The sequence below is a fragment of the Balaenoptera ricei genome, chromosome 3 (assembly GCF_028023285.1).
Source record: "Balaenoptera ricei isolate mBalRic1 chromosome 3, mBalRic1.hap2, whole genome shotgun sequence".
NCBI lineage: Eukaryota > Metazoa > Chordata > Mammalia > Artiodactyla > Balaenopteridae > Balaenoptera > Balaenoptera ricei.
This window is the reverse complement of record NC_082641.1, coordinates 60,036,563-60,054,757: the sequence shown is the minus strand read 5'-3', so window position 1 is coordinate 60,054,757 and position 18,195 is coordinate 60,036,563. Positions and strand designations below refer to the sequence as shown.

The 18,195-nt window shown below is 39.7% G+C and overlaps 1 protein-coding gene across 6 annotated transcripts in view; it reads left to right on the top strand.

Annotated features, from left to right (window-relative positions):
* Positions 1-323: 323 nt before the first annotated feature.
* The window catches only part of POC5 (POC5 centriolar protein), a 36,041-nt gene continuing 18,169 nt past the window's right edge, over positions 324-18,195 (top strand). For 2 of the 6 annotated variants that reach the window (XM_059919355.1, XM_059919359.1), the window contains exons 1-5: positions 324-444; positions 3,858-3,953; positions 10,770-10,911; positions 12,711-12,797; positions 16,243-16,448. In XM_059919355.1, the coding sequence (XP_059775338.1) occupies positions 3,870-3,953; positions 10,770-10,911; positions 12,711-12,797; positions 16,243-16,448 (519 nt within the window). In that variant the 5' untranslated portion in view covers positions 324-444; positions 3,858-3,869. Of the gene's footprint in view, positions 445-3,857; positions 3,954-10,769; positions 10,912-12,710; positions 12,798-16,242; positions 16,449-18,195 lie in introns of those variants that run through there. The other 4 variants (XM_059919353.1, XM_059919354.1, XM_059919357.1 and 1 more) reach the window with 4 other exon arrangements.

The window sequence follows — 18,195 nt, the reverse complement described above, 5'->3', positions numbered from 1 at the left end:
GCATAGGCTATGGGCATTATCGCACAGACAGCTGCATAGCATCCTAGCTGACTTCAGACCCGTTCGCCAACTTCTAACCAAACCGGCTCTCAGAGCCGCCGGGTCTCCCGCAGGCGCAGAACGGAACTGATCACGGGGCTCCTGTACGCTGGGCGGGGCTCCCTAAGACTCCGCCCCCTCCGAACAAACAGATGTATGGGGCGAGGCTCTCCCTAAGTAACTTAATTCCGGCTTCTCCCTCCTGCCCCGCCCCCGGATCTCAGACCAATCAGACGGCAGGTTGCTGAAGCTCGGGGCCAATGCTCGGGGCCGTCCTTATTTCCTCCGTGCAGTTTGAAACCGTCTGGTTGCTGCTGAGGAAGCCGCTGGACTCACTGTTGCCTCAGCGGCGACGCTGAGAGAAGACGCGGAGGAAGGAGTTCGTGTTTGCGGAGAGCCGAGGTGGTGGGTAGCGGCGCCGCGGGCGGGCCCCGCGCCCCTGGCGGAGGCACTGGAGTGGGGTTTAAAGTGTCTCGGCCTGGGTTGGCGCCCCCGGGGATCGAACAGGACAGGGCTGGGGGCATCTTCCCGAAACGAGGACCCTTCAGCTGTTCTGCGGGACGGCAAGGTCGAGAGGTTTTTTTCCCTCCGAGGCGTCCAGGAAGAGAGGGCAGGAGTGAGGGGTGCCTGAAGTATAGCGGTATTGTCGCTATAGGTTCGGGTCATTTAAAACGTTGGGGGGTAAAATGACCATGTCTAACCCTTTGTTTTTAAGTAAGAATTCGATTAACACAGGGGTAAGAGAAAGTGATTGAAGAGAACTTGTAGCCCTTTGCTTGCTCGCAGCTGCTTTCCCTCTGCCTGTAGTCCCTGACGTGGGGAGGGGCTGGCGCACCCGCTCTCCTTGACTGCAGCTAAGACAGCTCGAGGGCTCAGGGACGTCACCCTGCTGCCAGCTCGCAAGTTAATTCACTCTTTCTCTGCCTCTTGGAGGTTAATTTGAATTCCCGGACCCTGCTTCCCCTATCAGCCAGGCAATTACCAAGATGTAATTTGATTTCTCTGGCAATAGACAAGCGCTCGGAACTTTTTATCTCGTGGTTTCTGATATCTTGGGTTAGAGAATACTGAAAATTTAGTTATCTGATGTACATCTGCTTCCCATCAAAGCAAGTTTCATTTTTCTCCTTTGTCTCTGAACTAGAAACAGTAAGGAAAATGCTACTGTTGGTAGAGTTTTAGATAAACTGTCATACCTTGTTGGCCTCAAAACAGGGCAGATGGAAGATTTATAGCATATTTTCCAAAAGTACAGTAGTTGTTTTGTGTCTGCAGTATCTGTATTCAGAAATCCTTTTTGAGATCTGACCATACTTTTCATCTTATTTGTTTTTTAAATAATCAGCACCCCCCAACCCCTGCCCCCCTTATTACCAGTCTGCAAACACATCCTAAAGGAAGAAGTGAATTGAAATAGAAGGGACAAAGTTACCACAGTGGTGGATTTGAAATCCATGAAGCAGCCATTCCTTGCTGCAGATGTATGTGCTTATTTTATCCTCCCTAATTGGCTTAACTAAAGTCAGTCATGCTGAGATTTCATTTACTTATCATGTCTCTACACAGTAATGCTCATTGAATAAAGTTGAAATTTCCTTTGCACAGTCTAGCCCCAACCTATGTTTCCATTCTAATATTGCACTTCTCCCTGTATCTGCCCTTTCTATTTAAGTTTCTTCATCTCTTAGTTTTCAGCCCACTGTGATTGAGACTTGTTCTGCTGTCCACTGAAATTGTTCAGGCTAAATGCCCCAGCAACCTCCTGATTGCCAAATTCAAGGGACTCTATCAGATTCTCATCTTCCTTTGGCATCTGTTTCTGACCACTCCCTCCTGGAAGCTTTTGTTCTACTGTTCTGACTTCCTTTTCCATCTTTGCTGGCTCTTCTTCACTTCCCCTTTAAATATTAGCGGTTCTGATTTTAACCCTCCTCTTGCTACAGTAGTGGCCCTTAACTTCACTAAGGTTATAGTACCCTCTGGACACATATTGGAAGCTGAGAATCCTCTTCCTAGAAAAATACGCATGTGCTAAAAGTATTGCATACAGTTTGGGTGTAAGGACCTCAGAATAAGAACTCTCTCTCACACTCCTTTTCATAAGTGATCTTATCCTCTCCCTTTTTTCAGCAGTTCCCATTATGCTGACGATTCCTCAAAATGAATCTCCAAACCTATACATCCAGTGCAGGGCTCCCACCTTGCTTAACTCCAGAAAGCACCATTCACGTCGTAGCCATTGTGAATGGCAGTCCTTGGAGTTGTGCATTGCATAAGTAGTGTGGCCAGATACCGAATACCTGCAGCCTCACTTCCGTGCCTCAGAGGCACCTCACACCCAGCAAGTCTGATAGTGAGTCCATTACCCTTCCTCCCAACCTGCTTGTCTTCCTGTATTCCTTGCCTTGGGGAGTAGCACTACCATCCATCTAGTTGCAAGCCAGAAATCTGGAAGAGATCAACATTTCCTCCCATTAACCCCTTAACCAATTGTTGATCATGATCTCGAATTTCCACTGCCGTAACGCAACTGTCTCACAGGCATAACTCCGTCCACTTCCCATTGCTGCCTCCTCCATTCACCTCCCCATTTGCCAGAGGGAACATTTATCTGTTGGACTACTGCAGTTGGCTCTCCGTTGCTCTTTCTTCAGTATCCCACCTCTCAAATCCATCCTGAAAGCTGGCAGAGTGATCTTTCTAAAAGACAAGCCTGATCATGTTATCACTTGTTTAAGACTTTAATAACTTCTCTGAGAAGAAAGGTGAAACTTTTTAACATGACATAATTATGATCTTCCATGATCTGGCTGCTCCTTACCTTGCCTGTTTTCATCCTTAGCCAAACCTTGCTCTGTACCCTTTGCTTTAGCCTCGCAAACTACTTGCAGCTCCTGGAGTATGTGTCCGTGCCTCATTGTCTTTGCTTGTGCTGCGCTACTGCCTTGCGTATCCTTTAATCTTTTATCTGTCTTTCAGGTCTCAACACCCTGACCGTTTATTCCCACTCCTTCACACTCTCACCATCCTACCCTGTGAAAAAGGCTACTCTGACCTCCCTGCTTTGTGCCTCTGTTGTTTTAGGATCTAACAGCACTTTTATCATCAGTCATTTCTAATATATACGTGTCTGGCCCTCCTTACAGATTGCAGAGTCCTTGAGGATAAGGACTTCTTCATCTTACCTTTCTCACCAGTGTCTTACATATAACTGGTGTTCGGCTCATTTGAATAGTCATTATATGCCTTTTAAGGAACTTATGTACTTCTTACTAACAGTACTTTTGTTATTATTTATTTTTTTGGTTAAGACCTTAAACAATTTTTCTTTGCATGGTATTAGAATCTATTGTTCCATATAGGCTTGCTTTTCTTAAAATAGTATTCCCAAAAGGTCCGTTCGCCAAGCAGAGAATTTACACAGTTTGTTCCTTCTCTTTTGGTTCAGTATCTTGTAGGAAAGGATGCAGCACCTAGGTCCTCACACACTGTTGAACAGTGATCACACGTTCTGATTCTCAGCAGCCCCTACCATGGCTTTCTCTGGGGAGCCTCCATTTTTTCTTTAACCTTTCATGTATTTGTCTCATCTCCTTGACTACATTATAAACTCACTCGTTGGGAAGTGAGTCTATTTTTTTCTTGCCCAGTGATTTTGTATTTGGGTGTTCAATATGTTGAATGATTTTAACGTATCGAATGGTTATTGTTTACAGGGTAGGATGTTATTACACACACATATATGTGTATAGAAAACATTTTATTTTAGTTTAAATGTTGCAAAAAACAAACTAAAGTTAGCTTCTCCTGTTTTATAGTATTCGTACAGAATGTCATCAGATGAGGAGAAATGCTCACCTCCAGTTTTGCGCAATGACTCCGACCGAGGCAGTTCTGTCTCTTCAGATCTTCAGGTAGGAAGACATGTCTAAATTTGTCATGACTTGTTTATTTCAAACAAGTGACAATATGAGGGAAAACTAGGAATACATTTTTCATTCATTCATGCCATTTACATTTATAATTATAATGTGTATCAAATTATAATAATATCAAACGATGGGAATTATTTTACAAACCTTGGGAAATACCTTACATTGTTTTAGTTAACCTTTCAGAAAATAATCATGAATGCTTCCAGCATTCTCTGTACAAAGGCTTCAAACAACACAATGAGAGGAGAAGCTGAAAATCTGAAGAAACATTTTTTTCTTGAAATTTTCTCTTTGTAGCTCTCTCATATGAATGCTGCTTTCACTTTAATGCAAATTAATCCAATATCAAACCATCCAGAGTTCTGGGGCCCTAGATTCCCCAGTGTTCCACTCTTGGTTCCGGGCCCTGTTGCCACACCATTCAGCACCTGCTGGTGCCCAGGACCTGGACAGTGACAGGTACACTGACGACAGAAGGCGTGGCTTTTATATGAAATGTTTTCAATTTCTTTTAATTCTAAGTGTTTTATCATCAAAAATATGGATTCAGATTTCTAGAGTAGATTTTAAATGAGAGAATACTGACACGGTATATCTTAGGTTTTATGGTTATATTACTTAAGAGGGGAAAAGCTGGATGGTATGTTTATGCCTAAGTAGAGTAAGTTGTTACTGGCACTGCATAAGATGACAGAAGCTTTAGGGAAATATTTTATGAAACAGATGTGTTCCTTTAATTGAAATGACAGGTTTAGGAATTGGGAAGCTATTGGAAAAGTATCTGTGAATATTTACTAGGGTAAAAGTGGTCTGGAATTGTGACTTAGATGTTTCATCCTTGCCTTCCCTTTGGATGTTACCTCTCCCATATAGTGCTATCTCTTTAGGCAACAGTGTTATCCTGCACCCTTCATCTTTGCCATATCCAAACTTCCTTCAGGAGAGAACTGATTAACTTATTTATACCTGTGATACTGTGGGTTATAATAAATAAATAGTTGGTCTTCATCCCATTTCTGGCACAGAGCTCCTAAACCTATTGGAATTTCCTAACTAGTGAGAATGATGGTATCTTTTGTTATGCTGATGATGTGACTTTTGGACCTCGCCTAAGGATAGGGACTGGTTGCCAGGAGAGACAACCATGTGATCAGAGGGTTGAAACTTTCAGTCACACCCCGCTGACCTCGGGGAGAGGGTCTTGGAAGTTGAATCAATCGCCAGTGGTCATTAATTTATTTAATTATGCCTATTTAATGAAGCCTGCATCAAAATCCAAAAGGACTGGGCTTGGGGAGCTTCCAGTTGGTGAACACGTGTAAGTGCTGGGTGACTGGTCTGCCAGGAGAGGGTATGGAAGCTCCATGCCCCTTCCCCATACCTTGCCCTGTATATTCCTTCCATCTGGCTGTTTCTGGGTTATATCCTTTTACAATAAACTGGTAATCTACTAAGTAAAATGTTTCTCCGAGTTCTGTGAGCCCTCTAGCAAATTACTCAAACCCAAGGAGTGGGTCTTTGGAACCTCCAGTCCATAGCTGGTTGGTCAGAAGCACAGGTGATAACCTGGACTTGCGATTGGCATCTAAAGTTGTGGGGTGTGGGAGGGCAGTTTTGTGGGACTGATCCCTTCACCTTTGGAATCTGATGCTATCTCTGGTGGGAAAGTGTCAGAATTGAGTTGAATTATAGGACACCCAAGTGGTGTCTGAGAATTGCTTGGTGGTGGTGGGGAAAAAACTCACACATTGTAATTGTTGGGTCCAGAACCCTTTAATATTAAAATGTAAACACCTTATAAGATCTCAAGTTGTCATTTTGTCAAGAAACAAAGCTTTACATCAAAAGAAATGTCTAGAGTAGAATTTTAAGAGAGGGAGGGGGAAGAATCTTCTAGACATGCCAGAAATCATTTTGTGTTATTGGTTACCTACTTAGAATGTCACCCCACCTGAGATTCTGTTTTTAGTAACCCTCAGCTTATGACCCTACTGGTTCTTGACTACACTTGAAAAGCTGCCCATATTCCATTACTGGAAACATTTCAAAATGAAATACCAAAAATGATGTTAAAAATAAAATAGCATAAAATAATTATATAATTTAACATATATAGTAAACATGTAACACCAAACACTTAATACAAAAGCCCCTCATAAATCAGTATTCCTCTTAAGGGCGTTTTTATTACTGTCTCAGATATGTGAATGCTTCATAAAACTGTGGATGATAAATGTGGAGGGAGGGGCAGCATGCATAGTGCTTATTCACTTACAGTTTCCTCTAAGCGCAACTCGAAAATACCAGCCAGTTGTCCTGCCCGCACCTGGTATGCATGGGTTCAGCTGTATTTTAGGCTCACATCAGTCCAGCTCTTGGAGGGGGGGGGGGGGGGGCAGACTTACAAGTTTTGGTTATTACTTTAGGATTCTTGTTTACCTTAAGGCAGGTTATCTTTGACAGTTAAGAAAGACAATATTATTTATTTTGATCCTTAACTAAAAAATAACCCATTTGGCCTGTATCTACATATATGAAACTAAAATAGTTGTTCAAATAACTGATTTTTAAAAATTTTTCTTTAAAGTTAAAATGTATATGTACATCGAATCCTATTAATGTATACCTGTTTACATCCCCTTTAACTCATAGTGATTGTTGTGGGAACTTGGAAACATATGTTTGGATCTTTCTCCCTTTTCAGAGGTCAGACTAGGGAAGCCACAAGTTAAAGTCTCTGACTTTCACTTCCCCTCCATTCCTAGAGGCACAGTTTATTCCTGTGGTAATAAACTAACCGAGCAGAGCTGATTTGGCTACATCTAGTTGTAACTGCCTCCAGAGGAAGGAGATGCTAAGAAGTTAATTGACATCAAAATACAAATATAAGATAGCCATTGTATGAATCTTCTCCTGCTCTCATAACAAAATACCATAGACAGGGTTGTTTAAACAAAAATTTATTTTCTTACAGTTCTGGATCCTAGGAGTACCAGATGAAGATCTGACAGGGTCAGTTTCTGAAGAGGGCTCTCTTCCTGGCTTGCAGATGGCCACCTTCTCATGGCCTTTCCCTTGGTACATGTGTGTAGGGGAGAGAGAGAGAGAGCTCTTTGTTTTCTCTTCTTATAAGGACATTAATCCTTTCAGATCAGTACTCCACCCTTACGACTTCATTCAACCTTAATTATGTAATTACTTCCTTAAAGGCCCCCTATCTAAATACAGGCACACCAGGGGATTAGGACTTCAACATGTGAATTTTGTGGGAACAAAAATTCATTCCATAATAGCCACACTTTTATATATGTTCTTTGCCAAAATCAAAAGTTTACTTTGGCTGTTTGCAGATTATACTGGGATATTGTTTTGGCTGCTTTAACAGGAATCAAGAGTGATTTAAGTGAGTGGCTTAAAGTTTGATTCTCTCTCTTGTAAAAATCTGAGCTGGTACATAGTCTTGTGGTCATCTTAGGACCCAGTCTTTTCTCTCCTGCTGCTCAACCCTGCCCTAGGGTTGACTGTGTTTGCATTGCCAGTGAGTGCACTGACTCACTACAACCTCTAGCCCATGGGAAAAGCTGAATAGGAAGCAAGCAGCTTCTTTCTTAAGGACTTGATCTGAAGTCGCACCCATCATTTCTATTCAAATCCCATAGACCAGGTCTCTTGGCCACACCTGCTTGCGAAGGAGGCTGAGAAATGTCTGTGGGTGCCCATTTGCCTAGGTCAAACCCTGCAGTTTTATTAACTTAAAGGAATAAAGGGGAAATGGATGCTGCTGAGCTGTTAGCCTCTCTACCATAGTAAGTTATCGTACTTAAAGTTTTATGTATTTTGATAGTTAGCTCATTAGGACTGACTCATACATTCAGGGTTGTAGGAACCAGTGAAATATCTTGTGTATGGCCTCAAGTTATCAGACTATTTGGGAATTTCCTTTTATTCTAGTAACTGGAAAACTGATATGGTTCAGGAAATATAAACCTAAGGCTTTTCACATCTATTTAAAGACTTAGTTATTTTTGTTTACATAAAAATTAAATGTTGTATCTCTGATACTCTAAATGATTTTTTTTTCTGATAAGAGCCTTCAACCTCAGTGATAACCATTATGTGAAATACTGACTCTTACTTTCTATCAGGAAATGTAAGTTTAAAACTCAGACATGTGCTTATTGTCATGAAGAGGACATCACTAACAAAGGAGCTGACTATAGCAATATGAAGGAGATTCTGATGATTGAGTTTTCTAACAGTGCTCTCTTTGCAATATCTCTGTTTCTCTTCTGTTGCTAGCCTTAAATATGTAAAAATCGGTACTTGCTATGACTAAAATTTACTGCATATAAGTAATCTATGTTAAATGTTAAATCAAGGTTGAAACTGAAACCAAGTCACTCCTTTACATTTAATTCCCCTAAAGACTAGCAGTTTTCAAACATCTACCAAGCATAAACATCTATCAAGCATAAACTCTTTCTTCAAACAATTTTACTTCAAATTCCAATATAAAAAGATTAAAGCCAAACTACAGTTGTATAGATTTATTTCATAAATTCAAATTTGTGACATTTACTTCTCAAAAGCAGTACGGAAAAACAATGGAGCTGCCTTGATAAATGTACATTTGAAATTGGGGGATACTCGAAGGCCGGTGCAGTATTATAAACCTAAGTATCCAGTTTACTTCTGTATTTTGTTTGGGTTACAAATTAACAAGAAAATTCTGATTCTCAATATAAGTAGTTGAAAATAGTAGATTTTTAATAACATATTTCATTTTCAGTTAAACTGATTTGAAGTGTAAAAAAGAATTGCTAGGAAATTTTTGATTCAGTGTTGAATCACCAACAAAAATCTATCACCTCTTCAAACTTTTTTATCACACAAGCAGCACCCAAAGACTCAAACTTGGAATAAGTGCTAATGATAAGCATGTGACAAGGTGTGAAGTCACTGGCTACCACACAGCTCATCACTCTCGTGTCATAAGGAGGGACTGGCCCCATCAGATGTGCTTGAGTTTGAGTGGCTGGTAGTTGGTGTGGACCACTTATGTCATAGTTGTGTGCTCACCTGAACAGCTTACTTGAGCAGATGTGTACAGGTGTGAAGTTAAAATAACAACAAAAAATAAACTTGTACAGAGCTACAACCTTTCCAATCTATGACACATTCACAAGAATTTGACATCAATGGCAGAAGGAGCTTTATTCCAATCAACAAACAAATTTAATAATATACAGCTTCTGGCCTGTTAAAATTTAGTATATATGGCACCTTTGATAGTGTATGCTCTTTTATTAGTTTTTTAAAGAGTTAAATAGCTTAAAAATGAAATATGAAGAAAATATTGTGGATTCCCTGAAGTACCTTCTTGGAAACTAGTTTGAAACATATTGATATTGACTACTTACATAGTCTACAAGGTAGTTCTGACTTTAGAACTCTGACTGCAATTACATCTATTCTTTTGGAAAACACAAGACACTATGATATATTCATGGCCAGAAACTTGAGTGTGTTTAGACAGTTAAATATTCTTACTCGTAGAAAACATAGGGAAAAAGTAAGGGTTGCTAATTTTCAAACACCTATACCATATCATAACGGTCTTATTAAAGGTAAGGTTCTTTCTTTGCTTTAGACAGAATCTCTTAACTCAGTTCAGATATTTACTGTGACACTTCAAGGAGGTAATTTTTAGCATCATTTTTCTTCATCCTGAAGGTGAATCAAATAATAAGACAGTTATGACTAATGAAATGATGATAGTGGAATTTTCTGTATCTGAACTAAACTTTTTATAGAGAAAAATTAATATTAAATAATTCTTAGAATAATGACATTTCATATTCTTGAAAATCTTCCCCCCATTTTTACTGCAAAGACGTTCTCTGGGTCCATGGCGTAATATCCTTAGAAATTACTCCTGAATAGGAATATTTTTTGCCTCAGTGACCAACCCCTTTTGAATGGAGACTAAGTTCCAGTATATTTTTTACTTCACTGATAGAATTTTTTGGTTTGGCTAAACAAATACCTAACTATCTATATTAGGAAATTCCACTTTTTTTTTTTTTTTAACTTGAGGAATATTCCTGTAAGTTCTACACTTTGTGGCGTGCTTTTCTTTATCCTCCTTTGGCATGTGCCAGCAGGTAGAATGCAGGTTGGCATTGTGTTCTCTTTTTATCATCAGTATTCTTTCTCTTCCAGTATCTCTCTCATACTCTTTCCATGCTTACATATGAAAAGAGACTCAGGGTTGTTGTAGAATTGGGTGGGAGCAGGGATTGATCAGAGCCAAAACTACTTTTCATCCCTAGACCTTCCTGTTGTGGAGTCTTTGGGAGCAGCATCTTAGAACCAAATTTCAGAAAAGCAGAGAAATTGCTGTGTCTTTTCCCACCTGCGAGCAGCTGCCAATTGAAAGAGGGCTCTTCTGTGTTGTAGATGTTGATCAGCTTCAGGAAACTGCTCTAGGTAATGTGTCACCGTTTTAAATCGACATGCTGAAGGAATATGGGTACTAAGGCATTAGCACTAGAAGAAATTTGGGTAGGTATATTTGTTGGATTTTTTGCTTGTTTTTAAGAAATTTTACTTACTACAAGAGTGAGTAAATGATGAACGAAAAACATAAATCAAAAGTACACATTCCTTACTATCGTTTAGGCACACTATTTTGGGAACTGAAGTAGAGAACATCTTTGTGCCTTTACCATTCTTTTGCCTGAGTGTCCCTTGTGACAGGGATATAATACATTATTTATTGCTGGCTTCTCATAGGAAGAGTATGAAGAGCTGCTTCGTTATGCTATAGTGACTCCAAATATTGAATCAAGTGCTTCACAGCCGTCTCATTCTAAGGGAGAAGTGGTGCCAGATATTAGAATTCCTACTATAATTGATGATATTCTTCAAAATCCAGGTTATGTATATTTTTTGAGATGTCTCTTCATTTAAGATGTTACTGAGTTGTTTAATGCTATTGACTTTTGACTGTGAAAATACTTCTCTAATGATTCTTCTCAATCAACAGTGTATATCACTATAATTTGGGGGAAATTTTACATTTTAATACGTTTTTCTTGGCTCTTATATAACAGTTGGATTTTTATTTGAACTTCGTTTAGCTATTTTATGAAAAGTCATAAAATTAGAGCAACACTGTAGCAATTACATGTCTCTTAGTGGAGTATGTTGCATCTCTGTACATGTTACAATGGTTTTATGCCAGGAGACACTAGAAACGAAATGCCCAAGCCCCCGAATTAGAGATGGTCTATAGGTAGCCCTCAGAACCCCTTAAGTTCATGAACCATGTGCTGGGACTTTGTCAGCAGTATTTATACGGGCCCGGAGGACTGTTTGGATTGTTACCGCAAAGGCGAACCCATCTTTGAACTGTGTCGCTGACAGAATTGAGAACTAACACAAACCAGGATGTGTGTTGATAGATGAATGAGTGAAAGGTAGAGAAAGGAGGATAAAGCTCCTTTTACCTATCTGTTCCTTATTCGATACAAGATTCCAAACAGCTCACTCAAAACAAGTGTTCTTTCAAGGGGTGCAGATAGCCTTCCTAAAACAACCCTGATAATGGGCAGTTATCAACAATAAGCATAACTCCAAGGACCCCTTGTTGAAGCAATGACACAGCCTAGTCAGAGCCAGCAGGCTCTTGGGTTCCTGGTAAGTCACAGCCCTAGTGTCTGTTGTTCCTCTCCCTCTGTAGACATGGAGTTTTCATTGCTTCTCAGCCTACTGCACTGGATCAACAAATAGGACCAGAACCTCAAAACATACATATTTCTTCTAACACTGAAACGTACTAACACTGAACACTTTCTGCCCAAATTCTGTTGATCTTCAAGAGATATGACCCTTGGATTTATTCATTCTCCATCAGTGATCTCGACCATGTTTTGATTATATGCACTTCCTACTGAGCAAACCCAAAGTGCTGAATCCTCTCTTAAAGCAATCACTTGGGACCTAAGAACCCTGGTCTTTTCTAGCATGTAAGATAGTATTCATTTGTTTATGGTCTGCCCTTTTCAAAAAGGATTTGAGATCTAAGCATACAACATGCAGTGAGTTTAGATATCCTGATTCACACACAGACTTGGTTAGAATGGACTATGTAAATTTATCCCATTCTCTTTACTCTTGGTATTGCCGTTGCTTGGTATAAATAGGGTGTGTTGAAGTAGGCAAAGTCTCTGTAAGCCTCTGACACAGCCATCCTTGTGAGGTTTTTTTCCCAGTTTCCTTTTCGCCATGTATTGACTAAAGGTTTCTGAGGTGGAAGTAAAGAAGTCCCTATTTGGGGGTAACCGGTGTCACTTTAGTTTGAATGCAGCTAGTGAAAAGCAGTGGGCCCCGGAAATATCCAGTGTTGTAGGATAAGACAGCTTTTCTAAGTTCTAATGTCATTCATCCACTTACTCTTTTAGTGTGAATTGAATGCCATTAGTAGACTGAATTCTTTTTCATATTTTTTGGGTGAATTGAGCTTATTAATGATACAATAAGACTTTTCTAGTCAAATTTTTTTCTTTCTTCCTATTCTTTGTCTTAATGTTCCTGTATCCCCAGCATACTGTATTTTCCTTGTTCTAAAATCTGACTCGTGTACAGCTACCTTCTTAAATTAGGTATGTGTGATTAGGCATTCTACATAAGACTGGTTGGGTTTAATTAAAAGAAAAATCTCTTTCTTTTCAGCAGGAAATAGCCCTGCAGTAAGAGAAACGAGGATGGAAGTTGGAAAAAGATGTGATTTAAATATTTCAAGTCATTCAAAGACAGACGGTATGACTTTTGCTTAGCTTCTTTTTATTAATATACAACATTTTGTGCTTGGTGAATATTACCCATGTAGTAAGGGGAATAATTGCAGCATATTACTTATTGGCAGGATTTTTAAATGCTATTATTGCTAATTTATTAAGTAATACTATTTAAAATAATTTTGGGGGCTTCCCTGGTGGTGCAGTGGTTGAGAATCTGCCTGCCAATTCAGGGGACACGGGTTCGAGCCCTGGTCCAGGAAGATCCCACATGCCGTGGAGCAAACTAAGCCCGTGCGCCACAACTACTGAGCCCACGCTCTAGAGCCCGTGAGCCACAACTGCTGAGCCCGCATGCTGCAACTACTGAAGCCTGCATGCCTAGAGCCTGTGCTCCGCAACAAAGAAGCCACTGCAGTGAGAAGCCCGCACACCGTAACGAAGAGTAGCCCCCACTCGCTGCAACTAGAGAAAGCCCGTGTGCAGCAGCGAAGATCCAATGCAGCCAAAAATAAATAAATTAAATAAATAAATTTATAAAAATAAATAAATAAAATAATTTTGGGGACTTCCCTGGCAGTCCAGTGGTTAAGACTTCACCTTCCAGTGCAGGGGGTGCAGGTTCAATCCCAGGTTGGGGAGCTAAGATCCCACATGCCTCTCAGCCAAAAAAACAAAACATAAAACAGAAGCGATATTTTAACAAATTCAATAAAGACTTTAAAAATGGTCCACATCAAAAAAATCTTTAGGGCTTCCCTGGTGGTGCAGTGGTTGAGAGTCTGCCTGCCAATGCAGGGAACACGGGTTCGAGCCCTGGTCCGGGAATATCCCGCATGCCGCGGAGCAACTAGGCCCGTGAGCCACAATTGCTGAGCCTGCGCGTCTGGAGCCTGTGCTCCGCAACAGGAGAGGCCGCGATAGTGAGAGGCCGGCGCACCGCGATGAAGGGTGGCCCCCACTTGCCGCAACTGGAGAGGGCCCTCGCACAGAAACGAAGACCCAACACAGCCATGAATGGATAAATAAATAAATAATTAATTAATTTAAAAAAAAAAATCTTTAAAAAAAATAAATTATTTTGCAAGATGTCCAGATACTACAATTAAAACAGGTTAATGCATTATAATGTGTGACATTTTTTTCTTAAAACTGCTAGATTAGAGGGCAGATTTTTTTTTAAAATATTTATTTATTTATTTTGGTTGTGCTAGGTCTTAGTTGCAGCACGTGGGATCTTCGTTGCAGCACGTGGGATCTTTTAGTTGTGGCATGCATGAGGGATCTAGTTCCCCAACCAGGGATCGAACCCGGGCCCCTTGTGTTGGGAGTGTGGAGTCTTACCCACTGGACCACCGGGGAAGTCCCAAAGGGCAAATATTTTTAAAGATTTAATGGGATATCATTTTGGCCAATTTAATGTTTTTCATAAACCAGAACATTATTTCCCAACTTTCAGGCGTCCATGTACAAATTTAATGACGTTGGTCCCATCTTTACACCACCTGTCCTATCATTTAGTGTTTTTCTTTAGATATATTCATTTTTAGCTTAAATCCATTTTAAAAGGAAAATTTATATCTGTCATTATTGATTATCGCATAAAAATAATATATACTTGTTACAATTAGAAAGCAATGGTTAAAATAAATGCAACTAAAACAAAGTTGTTAAATTTTGATTGAATACTAGTAGTGATGATATGTTCAGCCTGAAGTCTGTTTTTTCTTTGTTGAGGGGTAAGATTAGCAAGTGTTAAAGAGGTTGTAAAAGCATACTAACACCAGACTGAAACTTTTTCTTTGACATAGAATAATAAAAATAGACTTTTCTTACTATGTGATTCAGTGTTATTTAATGTAAGGACCATTTAAGCCACCATAAAAGAAGTGCCTCTATCCTTTAGTTTTCTCACTTATAAATGGAAGACTTGGAGCCTCCCAAATTACTAAGTTGATGCTATTTTTTAAAAGATGAGTATATATTTAAAAAAAAAAAAAAAAAGCAGAGCCATGCTTTTTCCCTGAGTGCAGATCTAATTGTAGTAAAAGAGAATATTCACGTACTTTGTCATTCTGCCTTTTTCTTTGGGTTCCTTAACCATCTTCAGAACGTGTAGGTAGTGTTTCATTGTATGACTAGCCTGAACCATTTTTTGATACATTTTTTTACACAAAATATATGTATTAGGGAACGATTTTCCCTTTTGCAAAGTATTCTGGAAAGACTTACTTTTAAATAACAAGTTCTATAGTAGATTATTCTTTGTTTGATACATTCAGTAAGGAAAAGAGGAAAGCCCTTCAGTCTTGGTTATTAGGACTCTTATAGTAAAAGTGTGAGATACATGAGAAATTATGATGAATAGTCTGTAATTCCAATATTCATGTGTGATAAAATAGTAACTTTTCTATTTTTGTGCTTTTTAAAGATAGATACCAATTCTCTTTCTGGCTCTGGCTCTCACACCAACCCCCCATGTACATGGGAAGGAGGTGGGAGTGATGTACATATGTACATACATATATATAGATACATATATTTCTCACCTGTATGTTGAAGGCTCACAGGGTGCCTTACAACTGAGTGTCTGATAAACTAAACTAGTCTCTTATAGTGTTGAATTTTAGTAGTGTTAAAACCCACCCCAGGGGCTTCCCTGGTGGTGCAGTGATTGAGAGTCCGCCTGCCAATGCAGGGGACATGGGTTCGAGCCCTGGTCTGGGAGGATCCCACATGCCGCGGAGCAGCTGGGCCCGTGAGCCACAACTACTGAGCCTGCGCGTCTGGAGCCTGTGCTCCGCAGCAAGAGAGGCCGCGATAGTGAGAGGCCTGCCCACCGCGATGAAGAGTGGCCCCCGCTCGCCGCAACTGGAGAAGGCCCTCGCGCAGAAACGGGGACCCAACACAGCCAAAAATAAATTAATTAATTAATTAATTAATTTTTAAAAAAACCCCACCCCATTGTTTTACATAAAGTAATAATGACTTATATACAGCCACTCTGACGTTGGTCAATTACTTAACCCTTTCTAAACCTCAGTTTCCTCATCAGTAAAATGGAGATAATAATACCTTTTTCTTAGAGTAGTGTGTATTATGAGCTAATCCTTATGACGTTTTTATTACAGGAACATAAAAAGCACTTAGTAAATGTTGCTATGATGATGTGAATGATAATAGTTTCAGCTCAGGCTATACCTAGGTATATGAAACATCCTTATTTGGGATAGAGGTCATTTGTGGGTGGGGGAGGGAAGTGTAGGAGACTTCTTGTGCTGGTCAGTCCTAAATCAGTGACAATACTGAAATTTAAAATAGCCAGATTCAGTACACTGAAAGTCCATTCTCTGCATTTTCCTCAGCCTCCATAGATAACTGACATCTTGTAGGCTTCCAGTATAACTCCTTACCAATTTGGGTTATTTTCAATTTAGCTAACCACTCCAACTTTTCTTTTCTTCTAGGGTCATCACCAGTGTCGTCCCCAAGGAAGTCACCTCACCTGGTTATGGACTTTTTCAGTTCGAATCTTTTAGTTGACTCTCCCTCACCAAGGTCTAATTCTAGTCCTGTAGATGCCCATGAAGTAGTTGGGACCGATTTTCTTATTTCTGATGAAAACCTTCAAAAGATGGAAAATGTGCTTGATCATTGGAGTTCAGGTCTTAAGGTATTACAGTGTTCACTTACATTGTTTAATATGTAGTATAGCAGTTTTGCTCTTGATTCCACTGTTTATTCTTTTCTTTGAATTAAAAAGTTAAAAAAAAAACTTTAGTTGCCTTAGATCAGTCCAGTGTCTTAAATCTGTGCCTCTCAATCGTTAACGTCCATATGAATCACCTGGGGATTCTGTTAAACTGCAGCTTCTTACTCAGTCGGTCTTGGCCATGGTCCAAGATGGTGCATTTCTTTTTTTTTTTGAAACGCACATAGTTAGATCTGTACCACTTTTTTTTTAAATTTTTTATTTAGTTTTATTTATTTATTTTTGGCTGCATTGGGTCTTCGTTGCTGCACATGGGCTTTCTCTAGTTGCGGTGAGCCGGGGCTACTCTTCATTGCTGTGTGCGCGCTTCTCATTGTGGTGGCTTCTTTTGTTGTGGAGCACAGGCTCTAGGCTCCCGGGCTTCAGTAGTTGTGGCACGTGGGCTCAGTAGTTGTGGCTTGCAGGCTCTAGAGCGCGGGCTCAGTAGTTGTGGAGCACAGGCCTAGTTGCTCCGTGGCATGTGGGATCTTCCCGGACCAGGGCTCGAACCTATGTCCCCTGCACTGGAGGCAGATTCTTAACCACTGCACCACCAGGGAAGTCCCTAAGATGGTGCATTTCTAACAAGCTCCCAGGTGATGGTTCAGAAGCCATACTTTGAATAGCAAGGTTTTAAATAGTTGCTGGAACAGCTCTGCATGTGCTACTGAACTTCTCAAGATGTTTTGAAAGGCTCAGCCTGTGTGACTGAGAGAGACACCTATTGAGCCTTTCCCACATTGTACCTATGACTAATGGAAATGTTTCCTTTTATATGAAGCATAAGACCCAATTTTAGCAACATGTATTCATTTTATAGCCAATCTTATAGCAACCACAGTGTACAACTGATAAATCAGTAAAAATTGATTTTTATTTTGGTGATGTTAGTGGTCTCTAAATAAAACAAAGTAATCCAGAAATGGCAGTTTTTCTGCTATTTAAAATATAATGGAGAAGATGACAGTTTTTCTGAAACATAGTTTGAGAAAACTAAGCTGAGTATTCACATATATGGAGAAATTATGGTCATGAGAGTTTTGTGGCATCTATATTTTCTCCATTATTTGGAACCTTAAATTCTAGAAGTAATCTTTTAGTATAATTTCTATCATTTTTCCCCAGGGAATAGGTTTCATACTTCTAATTGTGGCGTTAAGTCCATTGGAGTAATGTACCACCAACCATTTAAAAATTGTCCTATGTTCAGTTAACCATACTGTTACCCAGTTTTTTGATACTATTATCCAATTTTTGATAACATGATTATTTGGTCTTTTTATTTATGCCAGTCAGTAGGGTGAAAAGGGATCAGTCTTAGCAATTTGTTGTTAGGTGGCTGTTGTGATGAATGATTCGGAGGAAGAAAGCATCAACTCCAATGGTTTCCACTGTTCATCTTTATATAAATATCCCAGTCCTGTGGCTCAGCCTAGGCCATAGTCCTGCATTTCCTTTTTCTCTGATCCACCTTAATATGGATATTTAAGTCCTTGAGTAAACAAAGGAACTGTTTATTAATGAATGAGACCTAAAAAAAATTTTAATGACACTAAGGTTTCATACAAAGTAACTTAAAATAGGGGAAAAAAAATCATGGCCTTAGTATGGAGAATGTGAACTAAGAAGAGCTGTGACTGTTGAACTTGCAGATGTTTTCATTAGTGGA